The sequence below is a fragment of the Gadus morhua genome, chromosome 8, assembly GCF_902167405.1.
Source record: "Gadus morhua chromosome 8, gadMor3.0, whole genome shotgun sequence".
In the NCBI taxonomy this organism is placed as follows: Eukaryota; Metazoa; Chordata; class Actinopteri; order Gadiformes; family Gadidae; genus Gadus; species Gadus morhua.
Window position 1 is genome coordinate 27191319 of NC_044055.1, and position 17256 is coordinate 27208574.

Genomic DNA, 17256 nt, shown 5'->3' on the forward strand with positions numbered 1-17256 from the left:
ATGTTCAAGAACATTTTACGTGGGTGATTACAAACTGATTATCCAAGGTGTTCTCGGTCTTATTACCGTAACCCTATAAATACAGAGGTGAGCGCCGTGGTAATGCTGCACCATATGGCACTTCTGGCGGACCATGCAAATGGCAGGTTTCGGGGGGGGGGGTCTTTAGGGACCATAACGATTTATTGGTACATAAAAATATGTACCTTTATGTCAGACCACTTCTTTTTTAATTCTGGGACTGTGCGCTCCGTGCTACTGACAGAGTTCAATGCTGCAGCAACATGTTGCCACTCACTCTTCTTTTTGTGGTTGGTGATCCCAATCCCAAGTGTCTCCACTTTAACCTCTGTGAAATTTCGCTTTTTTGCTTTTCTCAGTCCTTCTGCCATTGTTTCCGACAAGACATAATACTTGCATCTGAGTCTGTTTTATATGCAGATCGCATTCATGAGGTCATTTGCAATTGACCATTAATGGTTAAAAAGGGGCGTGTACAGGGCGGAACGTGAAGCTGATTCAGCTGCGCACACTTGTAGGCACTCTGTGATTTAGAAAGCAAAGACTGCGTACGGTGTGCGTACGCAGGGTTTTATAAGTCTGAATATTTTTTGGCGCACGCAAAACTTGGCTTTTGGGCGTACGTACACTATTAGTAACGATCCCACGCACAGTTTTATAAATGAGACCCCAGGGCTCCAGACTTATTTTTTTCACAAGGAGCACTGTGGCCCCTAACTGTACATTTTAGGGGCGCAACCAGAAGTTTTAGGGGCACACACCGTTAATCAACATGCCAACCAAATATTCACATTTCTACTAATTTTCCCTGTATTACTATGGGGTCAGAACAGTCTCATTAATAATGAATGCACAGAGAAGGATTCACAAATGTATTTTGTGATTTATATATAAATTAATCTCCTCAAATATACATTTCAATGCACACACAAATGGATATCGGTATGTATAAATGTAAAATTTATCTATACACAAAAATAGGTTTCACAAACACATTTCGGATCCACACACAAATGTACCTTGTTTTAAATAAATGTAATATAAATCCATAAATATATGAATTAAAAAAATATTTACAATTTTCATCAAAATGTATTTGGATGTTGTTACATTTATATACAAACTGTTAAACTTGAGTTTACAAGACGCTTTTCATTAGTGAACTTGTTTGCATTTTTGTGTGAACTGGTCTGTATTTATATGTGGATTTTTTAGACTCTCCTGACGTGGCTGGATTCACAAATGCATTTTTTTCAACAAGGAACTCTAGTAGGGATCGACCGATACAGATTTTTTAGGGCAGATACGATACCGATATTTTTTCATCAGCCTTAGCCGATACTCCGATACGCCGATACCGATATTTAGAGCCGATACTGCTTTTGCTCCCTCAATCATAAAAATTACACTGATAACAAATGTTACAAGTCTCAATTTAAAAAAAGGAACATTTATTGAACTTCAATATAAAAAACAATATTTAACAAATAGTAAAAACAGGTGAGGTAAAACAAGTAAGAAAAATTAGATGAGCAATATTTAACAAATATTAAAAACAGGTGAGGTAGAACAAGTAAAAAAAAAAAAAAAAAGCGAAAAAATATCGGCGAAAATCAGCCGCGTATCGGCCGATACCGATACACGTAAAAAACGCGAATATCGGCCGATAATATCGGCCGACCGATATATCGGTCGATCCCTACTCTGTAGCCAAGCAGATGCCTCCCTCAATTTCAGCCAATAACATGACTGCAGTTCCAACCTCTGAGTCCAGCCTCCGAGCCTCCCGGCTGCTTCAAATTCAGGGTCACATTTTATTGTGATTCTCATCTATCCCAACGGTTTCCAGGTTTGCGCATGCATGCGTTCGACAAGTACTGAAGCGACAGTTTCACGGGAGTGCGCCCGCTTGTCAGGACGCTGAGCCTCCTCTCTGCCCGCTCGCCTCTCCATTGAGAATGCATTATCAGGCCTGACAAACGCCTCCCGTGTGAAAAGCCCTTTATGGCACCTGAAGCAGTGTCCTGCACTGGTTCGGGTGACCCGCACAATTTGAATGAAACAAGTCTGGTCGGACGCCTGAACAGCGCGGGTTTTGCGATTGCGAGCGAGACTTCAACGGTGCTGGATATGTTAATCAGGAGCGGAGGAGTCAACCAAAAACAGTGGATGATGTGCTTTTTTTGCACAACAATCTAAAGCACCAAGCCAAACACCAGATAGTGTAATTCCCATCTAATGTTTCTAATTTTCCATCGGGTGCGGGTCGGGTGTCAATATCAATTTATAGCTGGTCTGGTCGGGCTAAGTATTGCGGGTATGGGCGGGTGCGGGGTTTGTAAAATAAGACCCGTGCAGTAGAGATGCGCGGATGGGCTATTATTTCATCCGCAACCGCATCACAAAACGCTTGATCCGCCCGCCATCCATCCGCAACAAATTTTTTGACCAATTTTCAAAACCGCACCCGCCCGCCATCCGCCTGTTGTTTTTAGGTATATGCGCTGCTGACGCGAGGCTAGAAAGTTCTTGCCTGTTCTTGAAAGGAGACTGATCCAATGCCGCAAAGATATTTAAAGGATAAAGTCCCTAGTATGAAAGCCTATTGGCTATGTTGTAGCCTATCCACAGAATATTATCAGTGAAGTGACGTCTGTCTCCGATCGATGCACAGGGAGAAACTTTAAAATAGCCAAGCACATCGGCAAACCTGACCTTACCATAGGCTAGTAGGCCTACACTTTTTTATCATTTGGTACACCATTTTAATATGGTAATATAGCCTACTGTGTTGTTTTTTTTGCAAAATGAAAGATAGCCTTTTAAGGAAACGCCGACTCGAGCCTATTAATTCCGAAATTTCACCACATTGAAGGCTATATAGGCTACTGTAACAAGCCCAACACTTGCCGCATGCCTTGCAAATCAAAGTTTTCAGACTATTTTTCTTACCTTCTTTCTTAGGTGTTGATGTTACTGAGCTAGAAGTTTAACTTGTTCTGCACATCTCGCGCTGCCAATGCCTGTTGTCACTTCCGAGTCAAATCCCTCCATCATCTCTTTGAAATTCCATATTCCACGATTGGTAGGCTACAATGGCTGTTTTAAAATATAACTTATACGAAACAAAATAACCCAGGCAGTTTCATCTACGAGACGTTAAAGCTTCTTCCAATACTGACAGCTGTCTCATAACTTGCAGGTTTGTGGAGACGCGACATGGGACGGATCGTCACTTAATTTAAACTTTTTTGCTTCCGTGTGTGTGTGTGTGTGTGTGTGTGTGTGTGTGTGTGTGTGTGTGTGTGTGTGTGTGTGTGTGTGTGTGTGTGTGTGTGTGTGTGTGTGTGTGTGTGTGTGTGTGTGTGTGTGTGTGTGTGTGTGTGTGTGTGTGTGTTAGAGACAGAGAGGCCAATTTACTGCCTGATGAGAATTGGATTATTTCAAAATGTGCTTGGAAGTAGGTAACGACATTTAACAATGTGTATATATTTTTGAATTTCGTTGGTTAAACCGCCAACCGCCCGAATTTAATTAAAATATTATTTTTTGTCACGTCACCCGCCCGATCCGCGGTTTAACCGCGGAGTCCGCGGTTGCAACCGCCAACCGCGCATCTCTACCGTGCAGGACTGACTTGCACTGGCACACTAGCCGAATGTCGGAAGAACAAGTCAATAGTTTGCTTGCTCATTGTAAACGCACATAGCAGGTTGTGAAATCTTTCTCCTTCGCACAGACGTTTACGCGCGCTCGATAATCTCTAGGACCCTCCCCCTCGACACGTTAGCGTCATTCCCTATCCTTGTTACACTCATTGGCCTGCTAATGATTTCAGATTCATTGACGCGCCCCTTCCACGTTTAACGTGTAAGAGAAAAGGTGCAAATTTACTGGTCGAACATGCGCAACCAGATGGGAAATACGGTCGCACACTCTCAAATTTTGGTCGCAAAATGCGACCATTTGGTCGCAGTCTGGAGCCCTGAAGGCCCATTCACTCTGTGTACTATTAGCCTACAGAAAGAGATTAACATCCCTACAAAACATACATATCCTGACCTACAGGTGCTGGTCATATTATTAGAATATCATGAAAAAGTTGATTTATTTCATTAATTCCATTTAGAAAGTCAAACCTGTAGAATGTATACATTCATTCCAAACAGACTGATACATTATAAGTGTTTTTTGCCAAAAAGAATATGATTATAGCTGACAACCAATGAAAACCCTAAATTCAACATCTCAGAAAAATAGAATATGGTGAAAAGGTCAGATATTGAAGACACCTGGTGCCACACTCTAATTAGCTAACTAACTCAAAACACCTGGAAAAGCCTTTAAATGGTCTCTCGTTTTGATTCTGTATGACACACAATCATGGGGAAGACTGCTGACTTGACAACTGTCCAAAAGATGACCATTGATACTTTAAAGAAGGAGGGCAAGACACAAAAGGTCATTGCCAAAGAGGTTGGATGTTCCCAGAGCTCTGTGTCCAAGCACATTAATAGAGAGGCGAAGGGAAGAAAAAGATGTGGTAGAAAAGAGTGTACAAGCAAGAGGGATAAACGCGCCCTGGAGAGGATTGTCAAACAAAACCGATTCAAAAATGTGGGGGAGATCCACAAAGAGTGGACTGTAGCTGGAGTCAGTGCTTCAAGAAGCACCACACACCGACGTATGCAAGATATGGGCTTCAGCTGTCGCATTCCTCGTGTAAAGCCACTCTTGAATAAGAGACAACGTCAAAAGCGTCTCGCCTGGGCTCAAGACAAAAAGGACTGGACTGCTGCTGAGTGGTCCAAAGTTATGTTTTCAGATGAAAGTAAATTTTGTATCTCCTTTGGAAATCAAGGTCCCAGAGTCTGGAGGAAGACAGGAGAGGCACAGAATCCACGTTGCCTGAAGTCCAGTGTAAAATTTCCACAGTCAGTAATGGTCTGGGGTGCCATGTCATCTGCTGCTGTTGGTCCACTGTGTTTCCTGAGGTCCAGGGTCAATGCAGCAGTCTACCAGGAAGTTTTAGAACACTTTATGCTGCCTGCCGCGGACCAACTTTATGGAGGTGACGATTTCATTTTCCAACATGACTTGGCACCTGCACACAGTGCCAAATCTACCAGTACCTGGTTTAAGGACCATGGTATCCCTCTTCTTGATTGGCCTGCAAACTCACCTGACCTTAACCCCATAGAAAACCTATGGGGTATTGTGAAGCGGAAGATGCGAGATGCCAGACCCAACAATGCTGAAGAGCTGAAGGCCACTATTAAAGCAACCTGGGCTCTCATAACACCTGAGGAGTGCAACAGACTGGTCGACTCCATGCCACGCCGTATTGCTGCAGCAATTCAGGCAAAAGGAGCTGCAACTAAGTATTGATTGCCATACATGCTGAAACTTTCCATGTTCATACTTTTCAGTTGGCCCACATTTCTAAAAAATCATTTTTTGTACTAGTCGTAACTAATATTCTAATTTTCTGAGATACTGAATTTGGGATTTTCAGTAATTGTCAGTACTAATCATCCAAATTAAAAGAAATAAACATTTCAAATATATCACTCTGTGTGTAATGAATTGATATAATATGTAAGTTTCACGTTCTGAATATAATTACTGAAATAAATCAACTTTTTCATGATATTCTAATAATTTGACCAGCACCTGTATATGTTATCAGGTGCATATAAAAAAAACAAAAAAAACATTTGACCGCATGTCATGAATAACTTTCTGTCCTGACATTTCGCAAATCAATCTGGTCACTGGTTTGACTGGACGACCAAACATAGACTTGAACTGTGTGAGTGTACTAGGAGGTTCGGACTGTGGTCGAAGCCATAGCGACAGTACACTGTGTGTCACTAGTGTCGTCAGTCTGTGTCAGTCACAGGACTAGAATCAGAGACTGGACTGGTCTTCCATCCGATTTTTCAGTCGTCTCCTCTGGTTTGCTTCGAGTGGTAAGAGGGACCGGAGCCATTCTCTCAGTGTCAGCGGAATTGGCATGTGAGTTTCCAGTGAACTGTTGCTGTGTGGTCCACTCTAGGGTCCTACCCCCAGGATCCACAGACTCCGGAACAGACAAGGAATCACCTCTCCCTCTCTCATGAACTGACTTCCCATTGTCCATTTCTCCACTCACTTCATCAGGCAAGGAAACACTTTCCACTTCTGACACGGCGTCATCATTTGAGTTTAAAGTCTGAACAACAGATGAAGACGAGGCTGGGTCAGAGACCACACTTGCGATGTCCACAGGCAGCAAGATCCAACAGATTATGATGGACAACTTTCTCCTGGCCAGTGAGTGTCATGAATCCTCTATGTACGAGTCTCAATTTCTTTCCATCACTGTGTAGACAGTAGGTCTGCGACCTTTCTCTTTTCTCTTTCTTTTCTGTTCGCCAACAGCATACGGTCACCCACATCAATGACGGGCCCTTTCACTCTCTTGTTGTAGAGCTCAGTGTGCCAGCGCTGTTCTTTTGTGACATGTTCCTGTGCTATTACCATAGCTTCCTCCAGGTCTTTAGTGAAAGACACCACATACTTGTCATAACTAGGGCTGCAACAATGAATCGCTAAAATCGATAAAAATCGATTACTAAATGCATTGGCAACGAATTTGGTCATCGATTCGTTGTGTCGCGCGATTAATAAGTTACTCATAGGCGCAGCACTGTTTACAGCCAGCCGCCGACAGGTTGGTTCACGGTTCATGCATGCCCACAGCGAGCTTTAGTGTGAGCGACCACAGCTTGTATTTTGGTCATATCTTAAAACTGGACTGTCGGCCTACATAAAAGTGTTGTACCTTCACTGTCTTTGGGTTAAAAAAAACTCCTTCAACTCAGTATCCGTCTAGTCCAACCGAAAACTCTGTCAGCTGCAGACGTTGTGCAGACGGGCTCGGAGTTGGCACCGCGTGCAACAGTCATTCAAAGCAGCGGTAGTAATCACACAACCGGACGGTGTAGAAAGTCCCGTCAGTTAAAAATAGTAATGCAATCCATGTTAAAATCGGCAGGATATAGAGCTAGTTAGCTTAAAAAAAAAAAAACTAACCAATGGTCACAAACAGTGTGTTCAGGTCGGCTCAGTAATATGATTGATGCGTTCAAATGCAGCAGAAAAAAAAAAAAGATTGAGATTTTGGTGACAACTTGTTATCCCAGTAATATAAAATAGATAGTAAAGATAGAATTATGACCTGTTTAATGTCCTATCTTGAACTATCATCATCTTATCAGCAATTATTGCAATATTACAAGTTCTATTTCAAGGAGTCTCGAAAATGGTATCAATAGGTTTGACCGGTTAACCATGGACCTCCCTTATATACATATAAAAGTATATCATACATTGTATGTTTTTTTTTGTGTTATCCCAGTTATGTTTTTTTAAATCTTTTTATTATTTAATATTACTTTTAATAGTTCCGGGACGTTGGAGCAATAACCTGGTGTTTTTACACTTCAGTCTGCACTGTGAATTTGAAGTAATGTTCAGTTTTTGAATAAAGATGCGGCAATTCCAAAAATAAATATTATTTTTTTCTATCCGATTAATCGAAAAAATAATCGACTGATTAATCGATTATTAAAATAATCGTTTGTTGCAGCCCTAGTCATAACTGACCACAGCTGGATCATTCAGAACAGTACGAAACAGCACATCAACTTGAAGACGAGGAACCCTACCAAACATCAGGAAAAAGGGTGCATAGCCGTTTGTCTCGTGAGCTGTGCTATTGTTAGTTAGCTTTTGTGTCTGGTGCCAGTGCTCGGATCATGTTGCCAAGGGTCCTATTGAAACATCCCACACTGCCATTATCCATCGGATGATACGGGGTTGTGTGTGACTTCCTCACACCAGAGACCGTAAGCAGCTCGCTGATAAGATGACTCTCAAAGCTAGCTCCTTGGTCACTGTGGATACGTTCTGGGAAGCCATATACGCAGAAGTACTTATCCCAGAGGACCCTTGCCACCTGTTTGGCCGACTGATCTTTGCAGGGAAACGCTTGAGCCATTCTCGTGAAGTGGTCGGTAACTACCAATACATCGACTGACTTGTTCCTTGAGTCCTCTGCCGACCAGAAGTCGATGCAAACCAGCTGGAATGGCCTGGCGGACGTTATACTCTCCAATGATGCCCTGCCGGCAGGTTCAACAGTTTTGCTGACAATGCAACGCTGGCAGTTGCGGACAAAGTCTCTTGCGTCCCTGTCAAGGTTGAGCCAGAAGAACCTCTGTATGGCCAAACTGAGACTCCTGAACTGGCCCTGATGACCAGCATGGTCATGAACACCTCCCAGAACTTTAGCTTTGAGCGTCTCAGGTACTACGTACTGGTGACGTTTGGACTTAGCGACTTGATCCCTTGAGACTCTGTTCCCTTGAGACTCTGTAGAGTATGCCATTGCTCACGACAAGGTTCTCCCAGTGTTTCAGGTATCTCACAACTGGGACTGATTCTCTTACTCGCTCTCTCCTGGAGGGTCTGCTCTCCACATAACACAAGACCCGAGAGAGATTTCTGTCCTTGAGCTGTTTTTCTGTGTAAGCAGGGAGTGAGTCCTGACCAGCTTGGATCAACTGTGGCAAATAGTGTTCTTGCTCCAACCTCCCAGTCATCATGTGACTAAAGGACAGCAGACACTGCATCCATCTCCACGGACTGAGTGTGGACATACACAGGTGTGGATAGACTGTGAGTAGGACTCACTGTTGGACGTGGAGTCTCATCACGACCACTGGACCACCGGAAGGCATCTTGAATGGAGGTACACATCTTGGACATCAGTAAGGCGATTCTTGTAAGGTTCTTGAAGCAGTCTGTGGCCAACTCTCTCCTTAAAGGACAATTCCGGTATTTTGATCATTGAGCCCCCTTTCTGGTTTGTTTAGGATGAAATAGAGTGGGTGACACCGAAATTTGAACTATTAGTCCTTTCTCGGGTATTTGGCTCATTTTGAATCGCTCCTGCCTGCTTCACAATGGTTGTCTATGTGCATACACATACCTGTCAACCCAGCAACCCTAAACGTTCGTTTTCAAAAATGTGCCAGTAACCGAGTGGTTAGTGGCATTCGTGAAGTTAAAAAAATATCGGTGCAATATATGGTTTCTGTCGTGTTTTATTGCACATTTATCGCCAGTTGGTTTCAGTTGGAAGACTCATTACTGCACGTTGATATTACTCCGCCAAACCAGAAAGGTGGGCTGTTTACGTTGGTTTGAAGTCATGTACCGTGAGCACCTCGGATTAGGGAAAATTACATAGAAAATCACTGAAAATGGATTATGAAAGGTGGCTTCTGGAGGATGCACTCGATTTTGAGTTTTACGGCAGAGGATATCGTTTTGAACCAGAATTCACCCAAGAGGAGCTACGTGAGGAGCGGTCCGGCTGAAGCGGTCCCCAGGATCACGGGAAATTGGTGGTGTGCCAGTGCCTGTGGGAAGTGCAGGCAGATGCCGACGGAAGTCGAAAGTAGGTGCTGCACGGAGTGGGACCTTGTGCGGAAGTTTATATGCGGTTGTGAGGTATCTGAAAAAATAGTTCCAATTAGCAACTAACACGGATGGAAACCATATATTGCGCCGATATTTTATTTTTAAACTTCACGAATGCCACCAATCATTCGGTTACTTGCACATTTTTGAAAACGAACGTTTACGGTTGCTGGGTTGACGGGTTTGTGTATGCACACAGACAACCAGTGTGAAGCAGGCAGGAGCAATTCAAAATGAGCCAAATACCCGAGAAAGGACTAATGGTTCAAATTTCGGTGTCACCCACTCTATTTCATCCTAAACAAACCAGAAAGGGGGCTCAATTATCAAAATACCGGAATTGTCCTTTAAAGGGGACCTATTATGCTTTTTCGACTTTTATGACCTATAAACGTTGTTATAATGATTGATAGCCATGTTTAACCATACTAAAGTGTCAAATAATGACATACATGCATTTCAACGTATTCCCTGCTGACAGTCTGGGGTGGATGTGTAGAGCGCTAAACACTCGGGGCAACGTTTGCGATTCACTTGTTCACATTTCCGGGAAATCATCTACGTAGAGGCACTCCTGCCGCGCCCCCTGGTCAAATCTGCCCGCACGCGCGCTTCAAGGAAGGTAACCAATCACAACAGAGTTGGGTTGGCGCGAGGGGGCGGAGAAAGTCGAAACCGAGCGTTGACGGAGAATGCTGAAAGCGCCCAGATCAGAGGAAGAGTTTCCCGAAAATCTACATCGTTTTTTGTGTATGGTTAAACATGACTATCAATCATTATAACAACGTTTATAGGTCATAAAAGTCGAAAAGCATAATAGGTCCCCTTTAACAAAAGGCCCACAACTCAGGCCATCAGCGACTACGTTCTGTGGGCCTGGCACATTCTTGATGTCAAAGTTGTAGCTTGCTAACTTGGCCACCCAGCGTTGCTCACAGCAGTCCTGCTTGGGCTTCGTCTTGAGTCAACCGATTATTGTCTGTCCAGACAGTGAACTCATGCCCCTTCAACCAATGGCTGAACTTGTCAGAGATTGACCACTTTAAGGCCAAGAATTCCAACCGATGAGCCAGGTAGTTTCTCTGAGACTGAGAAAGGGACTTGCTGGCGAACGCAATGGGTCTTGCTCTAGCCTCCCCCTCTTGGATCTGCGATGGAACAGCACCGATACCATCAAGGGACGCGTCCTTTGACAACATGAAAGGACAGGTGAGGTCGAGGTGAGCCAGAATGACTAAACCAGCGATACTTTCAGCTTCTGAAAAGCCTGCTCCATAACAGGAGTCCAATCAGCAGCACTCAACTTCCTGCCTTGTGACCTTTGTCTAAGCTGAGGTATCTGCTTTCCTTTCCGTTTCTGGCCAGTCAACAAAGAAAAGAGAGATTTGGCGATGGCAGGAAAGCTGGGCACAACGTGCTGATAGTAATTGATCATCCCAAGGAAAGATCTGATCCGTGTCTGTGAGGGAGTCACGCCATCTGCTTCCATCAGGTCAGTACTTGTCATCTTTGCGATGCCCTCAACCTTGCTGGGGTCGGTCGACACACCATTCTCGTCGATAATGTGCCCAAGGAACTTCACAGATTTCCGAATGAAGTAGCACTTCGTGGGGGCCAGCTTTGGGTTATGACCACGGAGTCTGCTAAACACAATCTCCAAACGCTCGGGGGGGCCGTCTTCTCAACAGGCGCAAAAGCCAGCAAATCATCCAGGTAGCATAACTGGTTAAGATAGTTCTGGTCCCCAAAAATGCTAGTCATCATGCGCATGAAACTCCAAGGACTATTGCAGAGGCCCTGCGGTAGGCGGTTATACTCGTACAAGCCCATGGGAGTGGTGAAGGCAGAGCATTTCCTGTCGTCTTCTTGCAGCGGCATGTTCTAGAAGCCCGAGGTCAGGTCCATAGTACTAAACAGAGTTTCCTCCGAGCGCAGCCAAGCAGTCGGCCTGGTGGGGGAGAGGGTGAGCATCTCTCAGGATCCTCTTATTCAACCAGCGAAAGTCTGTACAGATACGGAGATCTCCATTCTTTATCCACTCAAGAACCAAGGGAGATGCATATTCACTGGTTGACTTCCTGATAATCTCCTTCTCTTCCATCTCACTCAGTACTTGGTGCAGCTTCTGATACTGGCTGGGGGGCACACGTCTGTACGGTAGTCGGAATGGCTTTGGATCGGAAAGGTGAATGCAATGTTGCGATGATGAAGCCCTTCGCCTCTCCACAATCCAGATGATGGTGCGAGAAGATGTCCTTGTAGCGCACAATCAGGTCAGCCATCTTGCTTTTACACTGTTCAGAAACATCGCAAGAGTTCATGTCAAGCCAACTCAACCCAACTGACTCAAGCTTCTCGTGAGCAGAGTGCATGTCACCCTTAGTTAGAGGGCTCTCAGTGGGCACGGCTGCTAGAGGACAGCTGATTAGTGGGGCTTCAGCAGAGCTGGTCTCATCCATGTCCTCGAGCGCCATACAGGAGAAAACATCAGCTAGTTTGGCGTTGCGTCTCACCAAGACAGGTCTGTCTGAGGTGTTGATCAACTTCAACGGGACCCATCTGTCACCCCACAAAGGCGTTACCACTCGCCACTAGAATCCCTCTCGGAGCTGAACGGCATGACGTTAGCTCTGTCATCACGGTACTGCCAGGAGACACAACGGTAGATTGAGGTAGCTTCCCCCATATCAAATACTCATGACCGGGCTCTAGGCACAAAGCTGAGTTGCATCGTACTGTATCTATCTTGTCAGGCACGTCTTCACCACTCCATCAGTGCAGACCGGCAAGCATAGACAAATACTGCTCAGCCTCTGGATCATAAGCAGGATAGGGGGTTGACACGGCTTTCCAGTATCCATCACAGTTTGTACTGGCGGATGATATGCTTGATAACATTGGTGGCAAGTATCAACTCATCATGCTGCCCTTGGACTACGAGGGTGGGGAACCAGGATCTTACAGCCGTACACCTCCATCTCCACATCGATTGATGACATAGGCCTGACACGACGACCACCACAGCCAACAAGCACAATGTTTGAACTGAACTGGTTGTGTGCTGTGACTACTCCAGCTTCTCTGAGCTTAGTCTCTGCTGCCTCATTAATCCTGAAAGCCATAGACCCACTGTCGAGCATAGCATTTAGTGTCACTGCGTTCCCAACTCACAGGCGTGGGAAAAAAAGGCTGCTTCTACTTCCAACTCTATGCGTATTCTGATTCACATTGATTTCTGAATCATCGCATGAGCTTTTGTGGGCCATATACACTGTCTCAGCATCAGAGTCGTTTTCACTTTGGGAGTTTACATTTAGACCCATACTGTCTCCCTCTGAATACAGGCCGTCTAGTTTCCCTTAGGGTGAGGCTCAGTCGAAGACCTGGTGCGACACTCCATCTTCGTATGGCCTTGGGCTATACAGACAAAGCACAGTCTCTCTGACATGCAATGTGTGATGGTGCTGTGTTTACTGTCACCACAGACTCCCACCACGAGGAGCGCGTACATTTCCCATCATTTGCTCTAGCATGCCCATTATGCGAGCGAGAATGCTCTCCTCAGACTGCTGGGTGTTTTGAGCTACAACGTGCGAAGATGGGGGACAAGGAGACTGGCACAGAGCATGCCACTGGGTAGGAATGGTGTTACACACCGGGTTATGAACTGGAATGGGGACAGGGGGGGAACTGTGTATGACACTGCTCAGGCATGGGATGACTGTAAGGCACTGGGCTGGGCTGCATGGAGTGAAAGGCAGTGTTCTAGCTCTTTAATGGCACAGTTCTGTTAGCCCTGCCAGAGGCTTTCAGCTCCCTCTGATAATAATCAATCCTCAGCTGCACATCTCGTGAGCTCCAGTCCTGGATAGGCTTACATTTGAAAATACAGGCAAGTTCAGGGTCGGGGCAATGCTTCACAAACATGCGTTTCACCTCCTCAGCTGTGTTCTCCATCTGCCTACCCTGCCTGCGGAGGCCTTCATCAGCAAGATTGGCAGCTCTGTTGATCCTCAACCAGTTGTCTACTGGGTTCTCTTTGGGTCTGGGCATGGTAGCATAAAAGTCAGCTAGTGGGAGATATGATAAAGCATATGTATCGGAGACGATGCGTTGTGGTGTTGTGGTGCCATGTTAACTACACCAGCAGATATTAACTTGGCAACAATGGACTCCCCAATCTGAGTATCTAACTGTCCCATAATGTCTGAAAGCTGATGAAGAGCCTGATCATCAGCAAAACCAGGTGTGGATGTGTGAGGACCCTCCCACATGAACTGCCCAACAGGAGTACAACCTGAGTTCTGACCTAACCCTGTATCCCTACTAGGGCTGGGCGATAAAACGATAACGATATGTATCGCGATAGATACGTTATCAATAGTAAATGTGTTCGATAGAACGTTTCGATATTATTTGTATTCCTCGTTGTAAGAAACCGGAGCAAAAAGTCTACTTCTAGCTCCGCTTTGAACCTGAGGTTGCGAAGCAACGTTGGTTGAACTATTCAAGATGGCTGCGCCCAGTGTGACTTGAAGCATGAACTGTTTTCATTGTGCTAGGACCGCTTTGGTGGTTTAAATGGCCATTTCAATCACTCGTATTACTGCAATACCTTACTGCGTCCGTATCTCTGCCTATGGCCTATAGCCTACCTATTTTGGAGCGCCTGGTACTCTGCCAATGCTACCGCGACAACAGCTTCGACCGAGCGAAATAATAAGCTTGAGGTGTGGGCATGGCGTCAGATCCGAGATCCGAGTTAGTTCGCAGAGAATACTAAAACGCACCAGCAACGTATGGAGTGACACGCTAATAGCCAATCATGTAACAGTATCAAGTTTGGTTGCGCCATCTCATTGTCTCGTCTTCACAGAAACAGCGTGCTGTGGGATGTGAAAGATTAGTACCGCAACGAACGAGGAAATAGTCGATAAAAATGGAAATGTCAGCTCGCCAGTATGGCAGTTCTTTGGATTTTACAAGTCAGACCGTAGTCAGACTAATGTTGTCTGTAAATTATGCAAGACCATAGTCCCCACCAAGACTGGGAGTACAACAAACTTATTTTACCACCTTCTCACCCTTTGGAGCACAGCCGTATCAAAAAAACGGCCAACATCTGCAAATGCAACGCCGCAAAAGCAGCAGCTGACCACCATGGAGAGGTACTCGGCATCAGTGCCTTATGACAAAGCATCCAAACGCTACAAAGACATAACCCAGGCAGTGGCATATCACATAGATATGGATAAGGATATGCTTCCGCTCTACCGTTGAGAAGCCCAGTGTTTCAGTTCAACTCGTGACCGTGTTAACCCATTGGCGCCGGATGCTGCGTAGCGCAGCATAGCCCCTCCTGCCGGTTGCTGCATAGCGCAACATAGGCTTTCCTGCCGGTTGCTGCGTAGCGCAGCATTTTGTACACGTGCTGTTTTCACGACGAATGCAGCATATAACTCACTCTAGTTGGTTAAAAATACACATGGGGTGGGTCTTAAGGCTTTGGTAAAGATCAGGGGTCTCATTTATAAAACTGTGCGTGGGATCGTTACTAAAAATGTGCGTACGCCCAGAAGCCAAGTTTTGTGTGCGCCAAAAAATATTCGCATTTATAAAACACTGCGTACGCACACCTGTACGCAATCTTTGCTTTATAAATCACATACTGACTATAATTGTGCGCAGCTGAATCAGCTTCACGTTCCGCCCTCTACACGCCCCTTTTTAACCATAAATGGTCAATGCAAATGACCTCATGAATGCGATATGCATATAAAACAGACTCAGATGCTGGTATTATGTCTTGTTGGAAACAATGGCAGAAGTATACTGAGAAAATCCAAAAAGCGAAATTTCACGGAGGTTGAAGTGGAGACACTTGTGGGTGAGATGGAGGCCCGAAAGGTAATTTTGTTCGGCGGTCAAGGGATTGGAATCGCCAACAACAAAAAGCAGAGTGAGTGGCAACATGTTGATGCAGCAGTGAACTCTGTCAGTAGCAAGGAGCGCAGTAGCGCACAATCCCAGAATTAAAAAAGAAGTGGTCTGACATAGTTACATATTTTTATGTAGCCTACCAATAAATCGTTATGGTCCCTAAAGACCATCTCCCTCCGAATCCTGTCATTTGCATGGTCCGCCAGAAGTGCCAGATGGTGCAACATTAACCACGGCGCTCACCTCTGCATTTATAGGGTTACGGTAATAAGACTGACCGAGAACACCTTGGATAATCAGTTTGTAATCATCCACGTAAAATGTTCTTGAACATAACCCCTTTTTAATGGCTGATTTGTCATGAAAAGCATCAAGAGTAGCGGACAACGATTGTGATGATGATGAGTGTGGCTTGGTTTTCCACACTTGGGATTTAATTGACATTTGATTATGTGTTTATAGTGTCACATAAAAATATTATGTTATTCACACATGTTGGACGGATGCTTTATTCCATGCAGTCGCGCCGTCAGTGGACAGTATGGAGTGACGGGATTAAATATAGAGATTTTTTTTTATTTCTATTCTAAGGAGATTTTTCTGGAGTTATAACTGAGAAATAAAGCAGTTGACTTAAATTATTCTGATTACATAGATTTAACGCATGATACGGGTTGAAATTAAATTTATGAAGGGCGATGATAAAACATAATCATTCTTCTCACTCTACAATTCTTCGGTCTGACTTCAGTTCACCACCACACCATCTGTGTCGCAAATTCTCCTTTTCCTCCAAACCATGCGTACGCATGGGTCAGAGTTTGCTTAGGGCTGCGCACATTCTCCCGTCAAGTTGGTTTTTTATAGATCACAACCTTGGCGTGGAAAGTCACGTACGCCAATTTCAGCCCCGTTTTGTGCGTACGCAACGGTTATAAATGAGACCCCAGGAGACCACCAAAACGAACTTTGGTTGGCTGAAAATCACGTCAATCAATCATATAGCCACGCGATATTCTATGTTTGTTTTTAGCGACGCGTCTAGCTGGCCACCGAGAAGTAGCAATGAACATGGAGGATTTTGATAGCGATGGCAGTGATATTGTCATAGAATTCAAGGGATTTGAGTATGAGAATGAGGACGAGAATGATTTTGTGCCGGTTGATCCACTGGATCGGGCACAGAAGTGGGAATTTTTGGACACCGAAGGAGAGGAGGAGGATGACTTCCGGGGATTCCAGCTGGACTGGAGAACCGGCAATTACCAGCCTCGGAAAACAAAGACATTCTCTCGCACACCGGGGGTGAAACAACCGATCCCCTTGGATGCTAGCCCACTCGATGTGTTTTCCAGGATCTTTACCGGGAAAGTCCCTCCCCCCTACAGTCCAATCCCCCCACAACAACATTACGGTCTGTGAAACTAGGGCCCGCTCTCCACACACCTCTTCCCTTAGAGAAAATCGGACTAGAGAAATGATCACTGCTAAAACCTGGATTCTCGGCCATAATGACACGTACTTGCGTTGTGTATTACCAAATGTGAAAATAAAATAGAAACATCAAACAAAATAAAAACAACCTTAGGACTGAACAACCATTTACAAAAACAACTCTGACCACATTTGATCTGTATGTCCAACGCAGCATCCGGGTCACGGCAACAGTGTAACGGTGGTCATTCAGTGAAGAACTGATGGACAACAACGTGCTTTTTTTCTTCTTTATTTTTAAAGAAGGCCTGGAAACAAGACAACCGACAA

The 17256-nt window shown here is 44.8% G+C and overlaps 1 protein-coding gene across 5 annotated transcripts in view; it reads left to right on the forward strand.

Moving 5' to 3' along the window:
• The window catches only part of hira (histone cell cycle regulator a), a 40943-nt gene that overhangs the window by 5307 nt on the left and 18380 nt on the right, over positions 1-17256 (forward strand). The window contains exons 1-2 of one of the 5 annotated variants that reach the window (XM_030363260.1): positions 10553-10772; positions 10918-11044. The exons of 2 other annotated variants lie outside the window; for them this stretch is intronic. Coding sequence is in view for 1 of the 3 variants with exons in the window: in XM_030363258.1 (XP_030219118.1) it covers positions 6282-6336 (55 nt within the window). In the remaining 2 variants the exon portion in view is untranslated. Of the gene's footprint in view, positions 1-6183; positions 6337-10552; positions 10773-10917; positions 11045-11683; positions 11826-17256 lie in introns of those variants that run through there. 2 more of the 5 variants (XM_030363258.1, XM_030363259.1) reach the window with 2 other exon arrangements.